Source organism: Ochotona princeps, chromosome X (assembly GCF_030435755.1).
Source record: "Ochotona princeps isolate mOchPri1 chromosome X, mOchPri1.hap1, whole genome shotgun sequence".
In the NCBI taxonomy this organism is placed as follows: Eukaryota; Metazoa; Chordata; class Mammalia; order Lagomorpha; family Ochotonidae; genus Ochotona; species Ochotona princeps.
In genome coordinates, this window is record NC_080865.1 from 51,623,523 (window position 1) to 51,643,857 (window position 20,335).

General features: G+C 34.6%; 1 protein-coding gene across 1 annotated transcript in view; it reads left to right on the forward strand.

The window, feature by feature from the left end:
* The window catches only part of LOC101530799 (uncharacterized), a 315,911-nt gene that overhangs the window by 218,760 nt on the left and 76,816 nt on the right, over nt 1-20,335 (forward strand). Inside the window, 1 exon segment of the mRNA XM_058659130.1 lies at nt 11,929-12,569. Within this exon segment, the coding sequence (XP_058515113.1) occupies nt 11,929-12,569 (641 nt within the window).

Here is a 20,335-nt window from a genome sequence, read left to right on the forward strand (position 1 = left end):
AGTAAAAGCATTTCTCAGAAATATTTTGGCTTCATGCAACAGCCTTTAGGACACAATTACATGTTACATTTTTTATACTCTATATTAGTTGCCAAAATCAGGGAAAATACTATATATTTTTTGGACTGGTCTATTTCAAAAAATATAATGATCTCCAGTTACATCCATTTTGATACAAAGATAGGATTTCATTCTTTTTAAGGCTGTGTAGCTTTCACAACCAGATGTATACCATATATATCATAATCGTATTATCTAGTATGAGTCCATAGATGTATGGGATGATTCCATATCAGTTATTGTGAGTTGAGCTCCTATAAACATGAAGGTACGGATTACTCTTTTATATGCTGATTTCATTTCCTTTGAGTAAATCCCCAGGAGAGGGGAGATCTATTTTCAGAATTCTGAGAAATGTCCATAAGTGTACCAATTTGCATTCCCACCAACAGTGGATTAGGGTACTTTATTCTACACATTCTCACCATAATTTGTCTTTTTTTTTTAATTATTAGTTTTGGATGATAGCCATTCTTACCAGAGTAAGCTGAAACCTCGCTGAGATTTGTATTTGCATTTCCCTCATGGCTAGTACTTCTGAGCATCTTTTCATGTTATGCCGATTGTTTGAATTTCATTTTTTGAAAAATGCCTGTTTGTATACTTATCCTATTTCTTAACTGGCTTGTACTTTTTTGTTGTTGTTGGGTTTCTTGAGCTCCCTAAGATGTTCTGGATATTAATCCTTTATCCTTTATCAGATGTAGAATTTGCAAGTGTTTCCTTCCATCCTATCAGCTGCCTGTTTACTTTGTTGAGTGATTCCATTGTAGCATAGAAACTTCCTTTCTTGATGTAATTCCATTTGTCTATTTTTGTCTTTATTGCCTGTGCTTCTGAGGACTTATCAAAGATATCTTTGCCTATGACTATATTTTTGCAGTGCTTCCCCTATAATTTCCTGTTTGATGGTTTCTGGTCTTAGATTTAGATCTCTCATCTATTGTGAATTGATTTTTGTATACGTTGTAAGATAGGGATCTGGTTTCATACTTCTGCATGCAATTTTCCCAGCACGATTTGTTGAAGAAACTATGTGTTTAACAGGGAGGCAACATGTCTTCCCTTCTTATAGCCAAACAGTCACTCAAAATTTGGTGATCTTTCCACGCTGAAGTTAAAGTCAGTGGAGTACTGTCGAATTCCCCCTCCCCCCTCAGCTGAAGCTGCCAGTGGTGGGCACCTGACAACTTCTTCCTACTTTGGCTTTGGAAGATGGTAACTGCTGGCAGACATTTGCATGTGCAGCACAGCATAATACAGACATATCTGTCCTCTTTCCTCACTGTCCCCTAGAATTTCTGCTTCATCGGTTCTACACTGAAAATTTGTCAGTAAGTTCCCTGGAAACATGGTCCTTCCTTTGTTTTTCTTGTAAACTGCAGCTGCAAAAAATGTTTTACAGTTCGTAAAATGTTTTCCATGCCAAATAGTTCATTTAATTCTCATGGTTATTCTGGAAATTGGCTAAATTTTTCTACTTTAACGGCTATGGGAACAAAGACTCAAAGGAACTCAATTACTTGCACATGCTCAGGGAGCAGGTGTGAAGCAGATTTGAGTCTACTGAAAGAGCACTTCACCCAAGAAGAGGACCATTTTCATGTTCCTGTATCATCTGTGCCCTGAACGAGGCTTGTATAGCTTGTATGAGACTTGCAGGCCTCTTCTAATAATTTCTCTACCAGAGTTTCTTAAACTCTAATGGAGAACAAGTCCTAAGGATCTTTATAAAACTGGACATCCTTCATGTCCACCCTCTCTTCTCAAAGATTCTGAATTCCTTGGTTTTTAGGTCAAAGGATATGTGTGTTAAGAAGCACTAGTTAAGTCTGATTCATGTGGCCCACAGTTTGGTCTACAGTCAGAATCATTCTTCCTGCCCTACCCTACCCTTTCACTGAAGAAAACATACCATTCCTATAGAACAACTGTGACAGAGCAGATATTCAACTTTGTTTTGTTTTCCATCAGGAGAGACACACACAGAGAGATTTTCTACTTACTGGTTCATTCTACAAATACCTGCCAACAGCCAAGGCTGGGCTAGGCAAAAGTCACAGAATGTGGGATTCTGGCTCTGCAGGCAGCATCTTAATTTACCACAACATCCCTCACAGATCTACTTTAGATATGATGATGCTTCAACTGTATGGATAAACAAGATAAACAACAATAAACAAGATAACTTCTCATGTTAGTTCTAAGTTCCACAAACTTAAAGCAAAATAGTGGAAAAGAGTCTGATGTTTTTTGAGAGTGGTCACAGAAAGTCTGTCTGATGTGGTGGCTTTTGAGTAGAGGATAGAACAGGATTGAGTAAATCATGGACAACATATCTGGAAAAAGAACATTCCTGACAAGACTAAAATTGTGTGAACTTATGACAAGCTTCTAAAAATTTAACCTTCCTAAATCATAATAAATACATATTCTCATCCTAAACCTTTGACAAGATAGACTCGCTCCCTATACATTTTGATTTAAACTGACTTTACCTTGGAGCTGACAAAGATGTGGAGAAACTACAAGTCTCATGCGCTAGTGATTAAAATGCAGTCACTTTGGAATAAATTTTGACTTACATTTTAAAAAGTTACACATACAATCTATCCTAGGATTCAGTCATACTATTCATTAGTATTTACCTGAAAGAAATGAAAGCATGTGTTCATGCAAAAAGATGTAGTAGCCAAAAATTGGAGACAATTCAAGTATTCACAGATAAATCGATGAATGACATACTACCCATCAACAAAAGGAAATGGAATTTTGGTACACAGAATGCGTGAAGAAAGCTTAAAATAATTATGCTAAGTGAAAGAAGAAAGCACTAAACACATACTGCTATACTCTGCTTAAACAAAATCATTAAAAAATATAAACAACCTACTGAAACAGAAAGCAAATCAGTATTTCTGAAGATGGAGTCAATAGGAGAGGAAAAAAGGTGACATTAGCAAAAGATATTTTGCTGGTGATGAAATGTGTGCACTATCTTAATTGTTTTGTTACTATTATGCAAATGGAAAAATCAAAAATAGAATTGGGCACTTAAGTATGAAAAATGGGTTTCATGATAATACAACTAAACAAAGCTGTTAAACATGTGATGATTGCAAGACATTATTAGTTCTAAAGTATATGGTTATACTAGTTGGTAATTTTTGAAGAGAAAAACAACTTGTTCGGCAACATTATAAATACATCTGATTTAGGCAATCATGTATAGCAGAACAGACATGTAGGAGATAGTATGTATACCAGTATTAGTAAATGAATGTCATAGCCCTAAACATGGCTTTTAGCAATGATATTTCAGGAGAAGGAATAAATAATCTTGCACTCATAGAATTGGTGTTCCTCAGGTTTCAGTCCCTTTATTTTTGCCTGCTTCATTGTGAATAGTAAATCAAGAGAGGAGGTTTCAGGAATTTTATCAGTATGACTTTATTTCCAGTTACGTGAGTATTCTGTTTGAACTATATGAACACTCCTTTGGCCAAGGATAAATTTATCTCTAGAACATAAAACATGGATAAATAAACATTCAAATACTATAGAATTAGCATTTTGACACAAAATTGGTTGCAAAAATAATTCTCTTTTATAAATACATTTTTTAGGCTAAGACATAATTATTTTTAGCCGTTAGAAAAAGGACTTCACAAGACTTTCCTTTAAAACAGGAATTGCAACTGGAACCAGTCACTGTGATCATACTCAAGGACATGATGCTTGCTACTGTGCAATTCACAAAGCAGCCTTACTAACAGAAAGCAATTCTCAAAGGCTCTGTGTTCACATTTTCTTTATACAGAAGGAAGATTTAGTTATTTCTCTTATCATTGAAAACTACTGTTGACACGCCAGCAGATGTAATTGAGAAGAATGGTTCTTTAGACATGCAGTGGAAAAACAAATCTCCTTGTTGAAAACAAAATATGTGGGAAATGTTCATATCAAGAGAGAGTGGCAGCATGGAAATTAACTGATCAAGATGGTGTCAAACTTCAAAAGATCTGTTTATACCTATATCATATAGAAAAGCTATGAGTGAACTGGAGACTTCTTAAACTTTGCAAGAAATACAAATATTTATATGAATGTTCTGTTTGAAATATTTAGGCAATAACAGAGAGCAGACTATGTATTGTGTTGTTTTACATAATATTGTGTTGTATGATGATTTGTATTTCATTCAGCTCTAAGCATTGTATGAATTCCAATTCTAAATAAACTGCTCATAAATACAGGACCACCACAAATACATTTGTCATCACCTAACATGACTTAAAATGCTCCAGTTTATGGAATTTAAGACTGATGTAAGTTTTTAAAAGAGAAAATCTAGACTAAGAACCTTTAGAAACTGGCATAGTTTGATTACCCCTTTTCAAACAAATTGTTGCAGCAAGCATTTTTATAAACCAACAATATGCAAACCATGATACCTATTCATTTTTGGTGATGTTTGGCTTAAACTCTTGCATGAATGTTCCTCAGTAATTCACATCGAAGCAATTAATAATTCGTGATAAATCAAGCATGTATTGAATTGAATGCTGTTGTATTGATTTTATTCCAATATTTTTTTGTTTCTAAATAGATTCATGGTGAACAAACAACCACAAGAGGAAAAACCATTTGAAAGCAACTTCCCAAATTTGAAACTGCTAATTACAATATGACTTTAAACACAAAAATTGGACTTAAAATCTAATTTAAATTCCTTCTTATGAGTCAGTGAATTGGTTTCCAAATATCCTCTACATGGCATTGTTTTAGATGCATAAAAGCAATATAGGTTGTTATGATGAAGCGAGCATGAGATTGTGAGCAATTTTAGTTTGTCTTGACATTGTCAAGAAAATATCAAGACCTTGAAAAAGTTAATTTATCTCTTTGTTTCTTATTTTCCTTCACCTAAAATGAGAGCTATATAAAATTTTGCTTTTTAAAGCTCCATTTAGTACTCTATGAAATAAAATATATTTATTGATCAAACTAGACTCAATTTTGACTTTTCAATGATAGGAAAAAGAATTTTCTTTATTCATTCTGAAGTGATTAGAATGCAAACATAACATCCAATTTTTTTGGAGTTAAGTATGATGGTATTTAATTTTTCACCACTAAAGATAGTATAAGCATGTACCCCTCTTTCCCACTGTCAGATGTGGCTGATATCCGCTGGTTGTAATGCCCTGTTTTCAAAGTCACCCTATTCCTTAACATTGTAGCTATCATTTTGCAACATAACTATTAGTAATGTGATCACCTCCAAGGGTAATACATATCTGCTGAGGTTTTATATAACTCATCACTATTCTGATAGAAAACTGCCATTATATTGCTCTTGCTTTACAAGATTAGCTGTTCAATTTATGACTGAACTGACAAAATGGAGTACATTAAAATATGAAATGCTGGGAATGTCAGTAAGTGAATAATGATAATAGGACAGGTTTCACATCATTGTAACCTAACTCCAGCACAGCAGTTAATAGAAAGCAGTTAGCTCTCAAAAAATTTGAATACTATAATAATTTTTCTCTGTATTATTTTTATTTTAATCAGGCTTACTCCTCAGTTTCAATAACCTATTTCAAATCCAGGAGGGATTAATAGATTCCATTATGAAATGTGACTTCAGGGCTGAGGATTTCCATTAACACAAGGTGTTTGACCACTAGGAGAAGTTATGCAAACTTCCTGAGTCATTTCCCTTAATCACATTTTAATAAGAGTAATTGATTACATTTTCAAATTTGCTGCACTTTTGACCTTATACTCTGAAAACTGATAATTTTGTGTTTTCGGCTTAGTCATTTGTGCCACACTTTGCATCACTTCATTTTTAAAATGTGATAAATTGCGTCATCTTATTAAAATTCTAGCAATGTATCATAAGAGCAGTGCTATTAATTGAGATCCGTTGGTGAGTGCTTCTTGACAGAACGTGTGAGAATGGTAGCTACGCACAGCTGACACCCGCTTGGGTGCTCTGACAATGCTTTTGATATCCTGACTGAGTGATTATATTTTAGGGGCATTTTAATCTTAGTATTTTCCTGCATGGGACCTGCACAAAAGGATGTTAAATATTTAATTAGTCTTGACAGCAACAGGAAAAGCAGTTAAATATGCATAGACTGTGGAAATACTTATGTGGCATTTACTTGGCAGTGATATGTAGGAATAAATAGTTTTAGAAATTTGTACCAATGTTATATACAATTATATAGATAAAAATTACCTCTTTTAAGAACCCCTTCTTAAAGTAATCTTAACCATGCAGCATTGCTCTTCAATGCAAGTTAGAATGGGATAGCCAACCCGCTTACAGTGGTTATTTTTACTTTTTGCTTTACTACTTCGGCTTATAACATTGGCTAGAAATATTGGAATCAATCTGGTGGGGTTTGAATCCTGGCTCAAGCTCTTAATAACTCATGTCTTTGGACAAGTTACTTCACTATTCTTTCACTATGGTGTCAGGATGGCCAAGTGGTCTAAGGCACTATTCTTTCACTATTTTCCTTTTCTGCAATAAGACAATAGTAGTTACATCTAGTTTACAGGGTAAGAGTAAGTATCAAATGAGTCCCTATGTTTAGAGCACTTAGTAACAGGCCTGTATCAAACACTTACTACAGGTTACATGTTATCTAGTCTTTCTTTCCAATTGTCCTCTCTCTTGATACCAAGAAAACTCAGAAGAAAATATGTCTATCCATCTTACACTTAGGATATTATACAATGTTTATCCTAGACAAACTATTCACACTTTATCTTCTCCCACCCATAATGGAGTAAATAGTACCAAACTAACCCTTCCACTGTAGAGGGTTATACAACAAAAGGACACAAATGAAAAACTTTGTTTGATCAGTGAACATCAGATAATGCATGACTGATTCTTAGATGGAGGAAACTTGTAGAGTAAACCCATTATTTCCAGCTCTCTGCCTGGGGACAATTTTCTATCAGGAGTACAGTGAGCCATGGGCAGTACAGTACATAGCAGCCACGACGATCTGAGATCAGAGTTTACAGATTTTAGAGTTTAATGGAACAAGATGAGAACAATGCTTAAAGGGAATCCCAGATTCTTTTGGCAACTGGTGGTAGAGTTGCCTCTCCTAAATTCCTGTTTGTGAGATGGATATTATAAGTGTAGAATATGGCTTTCTATATTCAGTAGGAAAGAATTTAAAGTATAGATGTGATAAGTGAATCAAAAGTTAAAGCAAAATCTGTGAGGGCCCAGCGAAGTAGACTAGTAGCTAAAGTCCTCACCTTACATGTGCTGGGATCCCATATGGGTGACAGTTTTAATCCTGGCAGCCCACTTCCCATCCAGATCCCTGCTTGTGGCCTGGAAAAGCAGTCCAGGATGGCCCAAATACTTGGGATCCTGCAGCTGCGTGGGAGAACTGGAAGAGGCTCCAGGCTCCTGGCCTTTAGATTGGCGCAGCACCGGTCGATGCAGCCACTTGGGGAGTGAATCATCGGAGAGAAGATCTTGCTCTCTGTCTCTCCTCCTCTCTGTATATCTGACTTTCCAATTAAAAAACTAACTCTTAAAAAAAGGAAAATCTTTGCCAGATTTTCAAATGGCATATCAGACTATTCTTCGACTGTGTGGCTCTGGCATCCGATATGGGTGCTGGGTCATGTCCTGCCTGCTTCACTTCCCATCCAGCTGTCTGCTTATGGACTGGGAATGCAGCATAGGATAGACGAAGTTTTTGGAACTCTGAATTCACGTAAGAGACCTGGAAGAAGCCCCTGGCTCCTAGCTTCAGATCAGCTCACAACTGGCCATTATGGAAATTTGGGTAATGAAACAACGGAGTGGAGATCTCTCTCTCTCTCTCTCTCTCTCTGTGTCTCTCTTTCCCTCTCTGTGACCTTGCCTTTTAAATACAAATAAACATTTTTCCTTAAAAAAAAAGGAAACTCTGTGAGCAGATAATAATACTATCAGAGAAATGAAAACTATAAAAATTAGACAATGTATACACTTCTACCAAAACATCACACATACCACAGAAATACGTACAAAGTTTTTGTATCAGTTAAAAACAATATATATATATATACATATATATATATATATATGAAATAGCTTTTAAAAATAAATTACAGAATTTGAGAAACGCAATAACTAGCATTGAATAACTTATTGGGAAGAGAACTACTTAAATCCTGGCTGCTCTGCTTCTTACTCAGCTCCTTGCTATTTTATCTAGGAAGGCACTAGAAGATGGCCAAGTACTCCATTCCATTCAGCTCATGAAGGAGATCCAGAAAGAATTCCCGATTCCTGGTTTCAGCCTCTTGAGTCCCAGACATTATGCTGTTGTGGTCATCTGTCTGGAGTGAAGCAGCAAACAGAAGATTCTCTCTCTCTCTTCCTTCTCTATGTCATTCACCCTTTTAAATGAATGTCATTTTTAAAAAAACTATTCAACTTATATAATAGAAGAAAAAGGAATATTTCAAAAAAAGAGAATAGTTTCAGAAACCTGTAGCACAATACAAAATGTATGTAATTGGAGTTAAATGCCAAAAAAGAAAACCATGACAGAAAAAAACTCGGTTTTTTAAATAGGCAAAATATTCTCAAATCAGGAAAACCATAGACATACAAAATGCGGGAAGCCCAGCAAACCTCAAACAAGATAAATACAAAGGAAAAACACCTGGGTACATTGTAGTCAAACTAATAAAAAAGATTAGAAGACAATCATAACTCATCAGACACAAAAGATGTACTTCATCAGGAAGAGTTGGTAAATACATTAGGTCTGTGGTAAACAAATGATCTCCTCTGTTACATATTAAATAACTAAAAGCATGAAAACCATCCATGTTTCATAGAACATATTTTTTTAAAGACTCAACTTTCTTCCGTTTAGACATTCCACAAAAGCCCCCCCCCCCCAATAGCTATTCAATCTTATTGGGCTGTTTCCTAGCTGTTCATGTCCCTCCCATCAACATGCCATTAGGGTCTGCTCATATATTCTCATCACCTTCAAAATTGTGCTAATGTCTCATTCTGTCACAACTTTGCTTTTGTTTTCTTCCATTGAATCTATGCCAAAGTTTTAGTGGAGTTCCTTGCTACAATTAATTGCATAGAGGCTAACATCCAGGAAAATAGTAATTGTGTTATTGACGTACTGTGCTCTTTTGCACAATGACCCTTAGGTGAAGCTACGGTAAAACTCCTAAATCCATGGTTACGCTGTTCTCAAGCATATAGAAACATGTTGGGAAATACCTTATCCCCACAGTAAAACAGTAATCTGTTAGTCACTGTGTGACTGAGAAAGAGCAGTCAGATTTTCACATTAGGCAGTTAAAACCACAGCGAAGCATACTCTGTGTGACTAAAGTGACTTTTACAGATAAACATTTCACATAAATGCCTGCTGCTCAAGTACTGTTTTTCCAAGTTGATGTTTCCACAGTGGATACTTAAATTTATGTTTGATAAATTGATCCATTAAAAGTAGCCCGGCAGATAGCAGTTTTCTCTCTAGCACATTCTATTTTTTTTTTTCTTCAGCTATGAATATTTTCTTCAGTTGCTGCAAGGAAAAAGAGATGCATGATGACAAAAAAATGTGTCAAAATTTGCTCTCCTTTGCCTAATTCTGTTACTCAATATGCTTTTGTTTTTTTGTTTTAAAAATCAACAGAATTTGCAATCACTAGATTTGATGAATTTAGCATATGTAAACATGTAAAAGTATCCAATTTTAGAAATTCATAAAATTAAATTTAATTAAACTCTACCCTCTAATTGCTTTATCCAAATCATGAATAATCTGATTCAGATAGTTGGATGTATGTGGGATGAGAGTCATAATTCATGCTAGAAGTGCTATGAAAGGAAGCTGTTACTGTTTGTTCATGAATGATTGAATCATCCTCTTGTCCTTTGCCACTTGATTTGTTCCTCCCTCTACAAATTTCTTTTCTACTCTGACTCTTTCAAAAGTAATTGTTAGACAATTCTCTTAAATATTTCAGAACATACATACGTTCTAAGGTCTAGGGTATCCTTTCACATAACCCACAAAGCTGTTATTATTCACAAAAGAATATAACAATGATGATTTTCAAACATATAATTACTTTGATTTCTTTAATTCTTCCCAAAAATATCATTTGTTACTGTTTTTACTTAAATAACTGATCAAAGAGTGGAACATTTTTCTTGTTGTGCTCATTAGTCTTTTCTAATACGGAACCTCTGACTTGGTGTTTCATGACATTGACCTTTTCAAAAGATTTGGATCATTTGCCTTGTAAACTGTCCAATAATCTGGGATTCTCTATTGTTTCCTCATGAGTGGCTTTAGCTAAATATCTTTATCAAGAATGCTATGTGTTTGATACTACGTATTCCCTATTGTATCAAAGCAGGAAACGCATCGTGTTGATTTGTTCTGTTATTGTTTTGATCATTTTAGTTAAGAGATGCAGGAAGAAATATACTTTATTCTTTGTCATTAATAAATAATCAATGAGGTGGTATTTCATGCCAGTGTTCAACATTTCACCCAATGGTATTGGCATCCACTGACAATCCTAACACAATGTATATTACATTGGGAATTGTGTCTTTCAAAGTTTCATGTGCTGGCTAGCACTATACCTATTAAGAAGAGTTCCCTTTCCCCCTTTCCCTTTTTGGAATGTGACTAAAAACTTTTGGACTCATATTTTAGCAAATGTATCAGTGTTCATTAACACCTTTTTCTTTCTTTTCTTTTTTCTTTTTCCTTTTTTTTTTTTTTTTTTTTAGTGTTCCAATTTTTTTTTTTAAACTTGATGCTGGGTCCTTCTTCAAACTAGCTCTTTTTTCATTATTACATGTCTTATTAACCTATCGCCACTTTCCTCTTTTTAATAAAACAAGGTGTTCTAGGATCGGCTTGTTCTTTTTCTATTTCAGACTCGGTATTAGCCATTGTCCCTAACAGCCAAGGCCCCTATTCCTGTGGAATGAAATTTAGAAACAGAAATTTAAATACATGAACTTGTCCCCAGGGTGCACATTAGCAAAAAGCTGGATCTGAAATTATCCAGTGGGGTGGAAATTGGTCCAAAGCACCTGTTGTACTTGATATAGTCCTTTATAATGTCATAATATGTATCCAACTTAGAATGTGTAATTATAGTACAAGTAATCAAATCACTCAAATTATTAATTTTGTATGTTTTTAACATGATAGACAATAGGTTCTTTATGCTAGTTTGTATTCTACCTTAAGGTTTTATTTTTTTGCTATATTTTAATTATATTTTTGAATGTTTAAACTGTGTGTGTAGTTGTCAAAGTCACAATTATACGAAGGAGATTTACCCATAGTGTGTCAATTTCATCCTTATTACCTGCATTTTATTACCATGCATCACCTACTGGAAGTATCCGTTATTTAATGTCTAGTTGTGGATTCCTCAATTTCTCTTATATGAATATAAGGAAAGACATAACATGCAAATTCTTTTTTGAAGATTTCTGCAGTTTGAAAGCTGTTTCAAAATAGACCGTGATATAAAATTTCCAATTTCAAAATTTTTAACTTGTACTAAATGCCTAACAGCTGTTTTCTGTTTTGTTTTGTTTTTAATGTTGTTTCCTCATGCAAAAAAATCAAGTCATGTGTGAATCTGTCTTCATTGTCTTTGTACTACCCTTTGGTTAAAATATGATTAAAAAATTCTCTAAAGTAATGTAAACGGTTTAACGTGTCATTCCCATTTTTTCTCAGATTCCATACTGATCTCAACATGCGTCTTTTAGAATTTGTTCATTTGTTCTCTTGTTTTTGTTTTCTACAGTCGCTTGAAAACAACCGTGGTGGTTTGAGAACTGACAGGGAATCTCTGGCAAGACCCATGGAAGAAAAAAATGGAAGAATTTCTGAGGGACGTGTCTGGAGATCAGCAGATCCACCTACTCGAAGACCTGAAGGAGGACTTCCTGTGAGACCCATAAGGGGCCGAGCTGTGAGTCCCGAAAGAAGACAAGCTGACAGACACGCAAGAGGCCGTCTCATAAGTCCTTTGAGGAGAATTGCTGTGAGCCCCTCACCAGGCCGTGCTGTGAGTCCTGCAGGACAGGCTGAGAGACAGTCAAGGGGACGTAAAAGAGAAAATGCCGTGACTAAGAATCATTCACAAGGCCATAGCGTGAATCCTGCTGGAAAACCTGCTAGCACTCCTGCAACAGGACGTGCTCAGATGTCGGCTAGGGCAAGTACAGTGAGTCCCATCAGGGCCCGAGCTGTGAGCCCTCCAAGAGGAAGACAAGCGAGGCACCAGACTGTGAGTCCTGCAAGGAGACATGCGGGATTTGTTGTGGGACTGGCAAGGAGACCTCCCCTGCAAGAAGTCATTCTGGGAGCTGCAGTGGGGCTTACAGTGAAATCAGCAGAAGGATACGATGAAGAAGTGTCTAAATCATCAAAGCAATCTAAGAAGTAAGGTTTTTTTTTAAATGTACACTTCCCTCTAACAGGTTTGATGTATATCATATCTTTAAAGTAAGATCATATGCCATATGCATACACTTGTCACCAAGTGTTAATATAAAAACACCATGCAGCTACTCAAGAACTTAAAGAAAAAAATCTTATATATTGTCATTTTAATAGAATCTCCTCTTAGTTAAAAAAAAAACTTAAATAAGTGTAATTTTGTGTTTTTGCCTTAGGCTTCTGTGCCACACTTTGCAATACTCCATTTCAAAATGTAATACAAGACGTAATTTGATGCAACACACTTTATTGCCATTTTCAATATTTAAGAAGCAGCAATATCCATTGATAAAATGGTAAAACAGTAGAAAAAAAAGACTGTACCTACAATTTAAGTGACAATGTTTAATCACCCTCCAAATAATTCATATAATAATATTTTCACTTAAATAATACAATAAAATTTCAGATTCACCAAAAATGCCAGGTATCTTTAAAGTTTTCCTTGATATGATTATACTCCATATATAGTATTTTACTAAAACATACATTGCAAGACATATTTGCTTTACTACTTTGGAATTGGTGTTTAATTCATAGACTTATTACAACAAAAAAAGAAAATACTTGTTCCAAAGTGCCCAAGATTACATATTAATACTTCCTTATGATATCGCAACGAAGACTTATAAAATATAAACTAACACTAAAACATTTCTTAGAAGCATTTACTTTTCTGTCATTTTTTGATATTGGCATTTTGAGTCTGTTAGAGGATAGACCAAAAATCCCATCAATTTAGAATAAAATTTATGCTGAATTACTTTCTGAAAAACTTTTTTTCCTGAAGGACTGAAAAATATACCAGAACCAAACTCACTAATTCTCTTTATTTACAGAAAAATGATGACATCTCTCCTATTTACACAACTTCAAATAACAGAACAGTGCTATTTGTTCCTTATAAAGGTTGCTTTCAGACTCCTTGTACAGGGTTTCTTTTTTGGGGGGGAACCCTACATACGATTAAAATGTGCTGTGACAAGTAAGTTATACTGGGTTGATACTCACCAATTATGAAACAACTGTGATCTCTGCAGTCATCCTTAATGGAGGTGCAGACTTAACTTTATGATTCTCTGTCTCTACAGCAGTCTCTTAGTGAGTTAGGTGCATATACATTTGCTATATTCTTGCTATTTAATTGACCCTTAAAATCATTACATAATGCCCTTCTTTAAGTGTTTTCGGTTTTTGCTTTAAAGTTTACTTTGCCTGACATTAGCATGGTGACACCTGCCTGTTTTTCCTTTGAATTAGCGTGGAATATCTTTGTTTATCCTTTCATTTTCAGTCTGTGTGTATCTTTGGTGATAAAGTGTGCTACTTGAAGATAGAAAATAGATTGGCCTTGTTTTCTAATCCATTCAACCGGTGTGCATCTTAATTGAATAATTTAGACCATTTATACTCAACATTATTATTGATAAGTACAACTTCATCCTACCATTTTCCCATGAAAATTTCTATTGCTTAATTTGGATTTGCTTCATACTTTTACTAGATTTTCTGCCTTCACATTCTTTCATATTGATATCATGCTCTGTTTCTCTGTGTTGCAGATCTTTAAGAATTGTTAGTAAGCCTGGGCAAGAGGTGGCACATTCTTAAATTTATATATATACACTATGGAATATTAATCATCCATATAATAATGAAATCTTGTGTTTTACAACAAAATGGAGGCAACTGAAAACCATTATATTTGGTGAAATAAGCCAGTCTCAGTAAGACAGCTGAACAACATTAATTCTTACAATGCATTAAGTCTTTTTATTTACCTATGTCTTCAATTTCTTTTTCCAAAATTATGTAGTCTTCATTATACAGACTTTTAATTTCCTTTGTTTACTTTATCCTTATGTATTTTCTTTAGTGACATTATAAACAAAATTATTTCAATAATTGTCACTTCTAATTGTTACTGTAGAGGAATACAGTTGACTTGTGGATGTTGATTCTGAATCATACAGCGTTATTTAATGTAACAGTTCTAACAGTTCTTACAAATTATTTAGAAATATCTATACATGAAATCATACCATAGTAAAATGCAAAACATTTCATTTCTCCTTTTGAATTCAGATTTATTTTATCACTTTTTCTTGTATAATTTTTCTGTCTGGAACTTTCCATACTATGTTAAATAGAAATGGTGAAAGTGAGCACTTGTCTTGTTCCTGATAATGGGAAAGCTCTATCTGTCACTATTGAGTGTAATGTTAGCTGTGGATTTCTCATGTATGGCTTTTACTGTATTGAGGTAATTTCCTTTCTTCCTAGTTTGATTGAGTGTTTTGCTCATGAAAAGATATTGAACTTTGTCAAATGATTTTCTGCATCAGTTACAATTCTGTAGCTGTTTTCCTCCATTCAGCTCAACACAGCTCATTACATTGATGGATATTATATCTTTAATCATTCTTTTACTGAGAAAATCTAAATCATGTCGTACAGACTTTTAATGTGCTGCTGAGTTCTGTTTGATAGTATTGTCCAGAAAATTTTTTGGATTAATATTCATAAATGGCATTGAGCTATAGTTTTAAAATCTAAGTTTTAATGCCAGGAAAACGATGACTTCATAGAATGAGTGAAAACATGTTCCCCCTCGTTTTCACTTACCTGGTAGGGTGTAAGCAGGACTGGTGCAACTTTTTAAAATATTTTGATCACAGGCAAGCTTTTGGCACATTGGGTTAAACTGTAGTTTGGAATACCCACATGCCTTATGTGAGTGACTGAGACTGAACTCTGCCTCTGCTCTGGCCCAACTGCCTCTTAATGCACACCCCGCAGGGCAGCAGATATTGTGTTAAGTTGTCTCTGCCACCCACAAGGAATACCTGCATGGAGTTCTTGGTTTCTGCCTTCATCCTGGTCCAATCCTGGCTGCTGTAGGCATTTAGTGAATGCAATAGCAGATAATGGTCAATCTCTGTGTTATCATTTCTACTTCCACCGATCTCGGTACAAAAATTTTTATTTTTTAAGAGTTTAAGAAGGGGCTCAGCAGCGTGGCCTAGTGGCTAAGGTCCTTGCCTTGATCCCATATGGCTGCTGGTTCTAATCCCGGCAGCTCCACTTCCTCTCTGTCTCACCTCCTCTCAATATATCTGACTTTGTAATAAAAATAAAATAAATCTTTAAAAAAAAAAAAGAGTTTAAGAAGGATTGACATTAACTCCTCTTTAAATGCTTGGTAGAATTCACCCATAAATTCACATGGTCCTGGCAGGCTTTTAATATTTCTGTTTAAATTTATTTACTCAGTATCGGTCCATTCACATTTTCTTTTTCTTCATAATTCAGTCTTGGTTTCTATAAAGTAATCCATTTTTACTAGATTATGCAATTTGTAAGCATATAATTTTTTCAAAGTAGTCTGTTATGACCCTTCCATATTTCTATGCTATCAATTGCAATGTTTCCAAATTTTATTTAGAATTGTATTTGGGTCCTCACTCTTTTTCTTGAACATACATTAATTTTTAATTTTCATTTTTAAAAATCTCTTAATCAGAGGTTTGCAGGGGCATGCATCCCTTTTAACTATGTAAGCAATAAAAAAATTAAAAATTGGAAAACCTCTGAACCTCAGTTGCCAATCTATTGTACTTTATTTCTATCCTGATGCTTCTCATTCTTTTCCTTTGATTAACTTTGAGCTTAGCTTTGTAGTTCTTTGAGATGTTTGTTTATGTAGCTTGAGATTTTTTTCTGTGTGTGGGCTCATTGGTCTTAACGTCCTCATTAGCAGTTTTGATGCATCCTTGAAAAAGCAAGGATTTTTTTTTCCTTTATTTAATCTGAAGATATTTATTGTTGAAGGGCACCTCCCCAAAAAAGGCAGACCACTAAATGTCCGAGGACCCCGAATCTCAAACGTTCTCGCAAAAGAATCGCAGACTTCCTGTTGAGATTGCTGGTCACCTGGTTGACAAAGCGTGCCTGGATAGGTGCTAAGCGTCTTCATTATCATCTTCCTCTTCCTATTGTAGCCTGAATATATCTGAGTACAAAGTTCTACTAGATTCCTTTTCTAATTAGATCTGTTTGTTTACTGGTATTGGTTCCTGTAACTCATGTTTGCTTATTCTATTGCCTGAGACCTGGCGGTTGTTTTCCAAATCCTTGTGATCTATTGCTAGAGCAGCTTATATGCTATTGTTTGGAGCAGCTTGTATGCTATTGTTTAGTTAACTAGTGATTTTTACCATCCTGTTTGCTTTGCAAAAAATTGGTGTAAGTTGCTGCAGAAAAAAATCAATGGAGTCTGCACTGGTTTATCTTGACTTTGTATCCCTTGTGTCCCAAATTTCTGCTCAGCGCAGACATCACATTTCGAGTTCAGGTCCCTACTAGAAGGCCCCTCCCAGAATTTATTTTTGCATTTTCTTTCTCTTTTGTTCTACCAGAGTTATATTGTTTCATTCCCACGTATCTGTGGATTTTTTCTTTTTTAAAAGATTTATTTATTTTAATTGGAAAGGCAGATATACAGACAGGAAGAGAGACAGAGGAAGATCTTCCTTCTGCTGACTCATTCCCCAGGTAACCACAATGGAAAGACCTGAGCTGATCCGAAGCCAGGAGCCTGGAGCCTCTTCTGGATCTCAAGGCTTTGGGCCATCCTCGACTGCTTTCTCAGGCTACGAGCTGGGATCTGGATGGGAAGCAGGGCCACTAGGATTAGAACCAGCGCCCATATGGGATCCTGACACATTCAAGGCAAGGGCTTTAGCAGCTGGCCACTGCACCAGGCCCATATCTGTGGATTTTTTTTTCAAGAAATTTCCTCTTATTAATTTCTAATCTTGTACCATTGTAATTGGAAAAGATGCTTGACACTATTTCAATATTCTTTAAACTTTTAAGACCATTTTTGTTGCCTAATACATTATGTGTCTTGAAGAATTTTCCACATGCTGTTATGAAGGATGTGTATTCTATTACTGTTAGCTGAAACAGTATATGTTTTTGAATCCACTTGCTCTACGGTGTTGTTGAATTATGTCTTATTGAGTTTCTGTCTGGATGATATGTCTATTCTTAAAAGCATACGATTAAGTCACCTAAAACTATTATATTGCTAGCTATTTTTGATCTCTAGTTCTTTTAACAATTCCTTCATATATATAGATTCTCAAATGCCAGGTGAATATATATTTACAATATAGCTATGTTCTTAGTAAAACTTGATCTCTTTATTATTACATAATGACCTTTTCTTTTATCTGTTGTGACAGATTTTACCTAATATTTTATGTGTTATTCAATTTATCATTACTGTTATAAAACATCGTAGGCAGATTACCTGCTCGCTGTACCACAGTGTTAGCCCCACACCAGATTATTCTAAGAAAGAGACTTACCTATGTAACGGTTTTAAGAATCCAAATACAAACAGCTTGGAGTTGAGATAGTATATAATTTATACTTACTATTTTTAGATTTATCTTCATATTATCTTATATTAAGGCAAACATATGATATCTGATCTTTTGGGATTGGCTCATTTCCTTTAGCATAATAGTTTCCAGTCGGGCCCATTTGGCCACAATGAAATGTATTTCATTTTTTTTAATAGCTGAGTAGTATTCCATAGAGTAGATGAACCATAGTTTCCTTATCCAGTACTACAGGCAATAAGATATTATGGTATAACCTATAAATCAATAATTAATGAGAGACAGATTGCATATAATCACCTGAGTTTGATAATATCCCTCTTATTACTGTTATTACTACTACCCATGGGTAATAATGACCTAGTCAATACTGTACTCCCATTTGAACCACACCAGTCATATGCTAGCATTAATTTCTTTTTTTTCATAATGTCTTTTTTTTTTTTTTGCAAACCTATTTTTTTTTTTATTACATTGCATTATGTGACACAGCTTCATAGGCTCTGGGATTCCCCCAACCCCTCCCCGTGCCCTCCCTCCATGGTGGATTCCTCCACCTTGTTGCAGTATTACAGTTCAAATTAAGTCAAGATTCTTTTGTTGCAAGAGTATACCAAGCATAGAGTCCAGCATCTTATTGTCCAGATAAATTCAACATTTTCTTGAGGAGACCATCTCTGGTCTGAAGGTAGAGCTGGCAGAGTATCATCCCCATCAATTAGAAGCCCCAGCACAACATCAACAACAATTTACAACATTATGGAATTAATTGACATGGTATTGAGTAGTCAATATGTTAAAATAATGCAAGTTCTTAACCACATCCTGTGACTACTTCATTGACACTTCAATTGTTGTTAGTACACCGAACCAGCTGCTATACACTTTAAAATGGTTATAGGGTACTATTCAGCTGTCTCGCGTCTGTTTTCATTTTAGTATTTAGCAGTTTATTGTGTTGACGCATAGCTTTGCTGAACTTAGCAGCAAAATTATGCATCAACACAATATTTCTACAGAAAGATATTGGACACTCTTTTATGCCACCCTAGCATCACATTGATACACCTGTTACGAGTTTGACAACACCATGGAGAATAAAGCTCACTATTTCATTTTACTTAAAATTTTTTTCCGTCTTTTTTCCCTTTCAACCCTTTATATATATATAAACTCTTTATATATATAAACTCCTATATATATAAAACTCCTTTATGCTCTGTGTTGATAGTAATTTATGTGAGATATTTTTCTCTTTCTTCAGTTTTATCCTAATGGTGCTCTGTGTAATAAATATAAACCATTACTTATTTAGTGACCAGTTTTTACTATTGACAAATTCTTATTATCTGGTCTTAATTTTGTAACCTATTGAGGTATCTTCAAAAATTCCTAGAAAATCCAAATTATGTAAAACTAGGCACAGATTTCAAAGTATTTTACCATGAAGTAAACGAATTTTAACTTAATTTTCACAAACTTTTGAGGTATCCATTTTTTTCAATTTCTGTATTAAAAAGACTTCGGTCATTTTCATTCAAATGTTACAATAATTACAAAAATTAATTATTTTATGCAATGTGAACTTTCTAACCTCCTTAGTTGACCTTCTAATCTGAAACAGATGATTAGCTTTTAAATTTACAACTGCTCTACTCAGTTAGCTTGGAAACTTTGAGTTCCATTTCCCTCAGTTTTTCATGACACATGCTAGGGACTCAATAGCTTGACATTCTTACTCATACACTGGATATTGCTAGCAGAATTTCTTGTTTGTTTTTATGTGTTTATTTGAAATACTGTCTTGTTGAATCTAGATGAAGTACAGCATGCATGCCTTTTTTACAAATCTATATTAACTTGCATTCCTTAAGTACAAATTATAATTGAGGCTTAGGCCTTTTCATGTGAGCTCTTGCTCCTCAGTTTGACACACATAGTTCTCTTTCAGTTTTCTTTTGATATAGCCCACTTAATCTGAAATGCAAGACATGTACCTCAGTAATTAATCATTATGAATCAGCAAATTCTGGTATTTCAGACATTTATAAGATCACAGAGAGCCTAATTAACCCATTGTTTGCCAGTCTCTTATAGTTCATGTAAGTCATGTGTGCTGACTAGTATAAAATGTTGAAACTAATTTTTAAAATAGGGTGTGATTAATTAATATTGGTGATAAGACAAACAGTACAGAAAAATATCTTTTGTTTCAGGAGTGAGGTGTGCAATAGCTTCAGGAAATATATCCAGTTATTTTATTCTTTTTATTTTAAAATTTTATTAATTTGTTTGAAA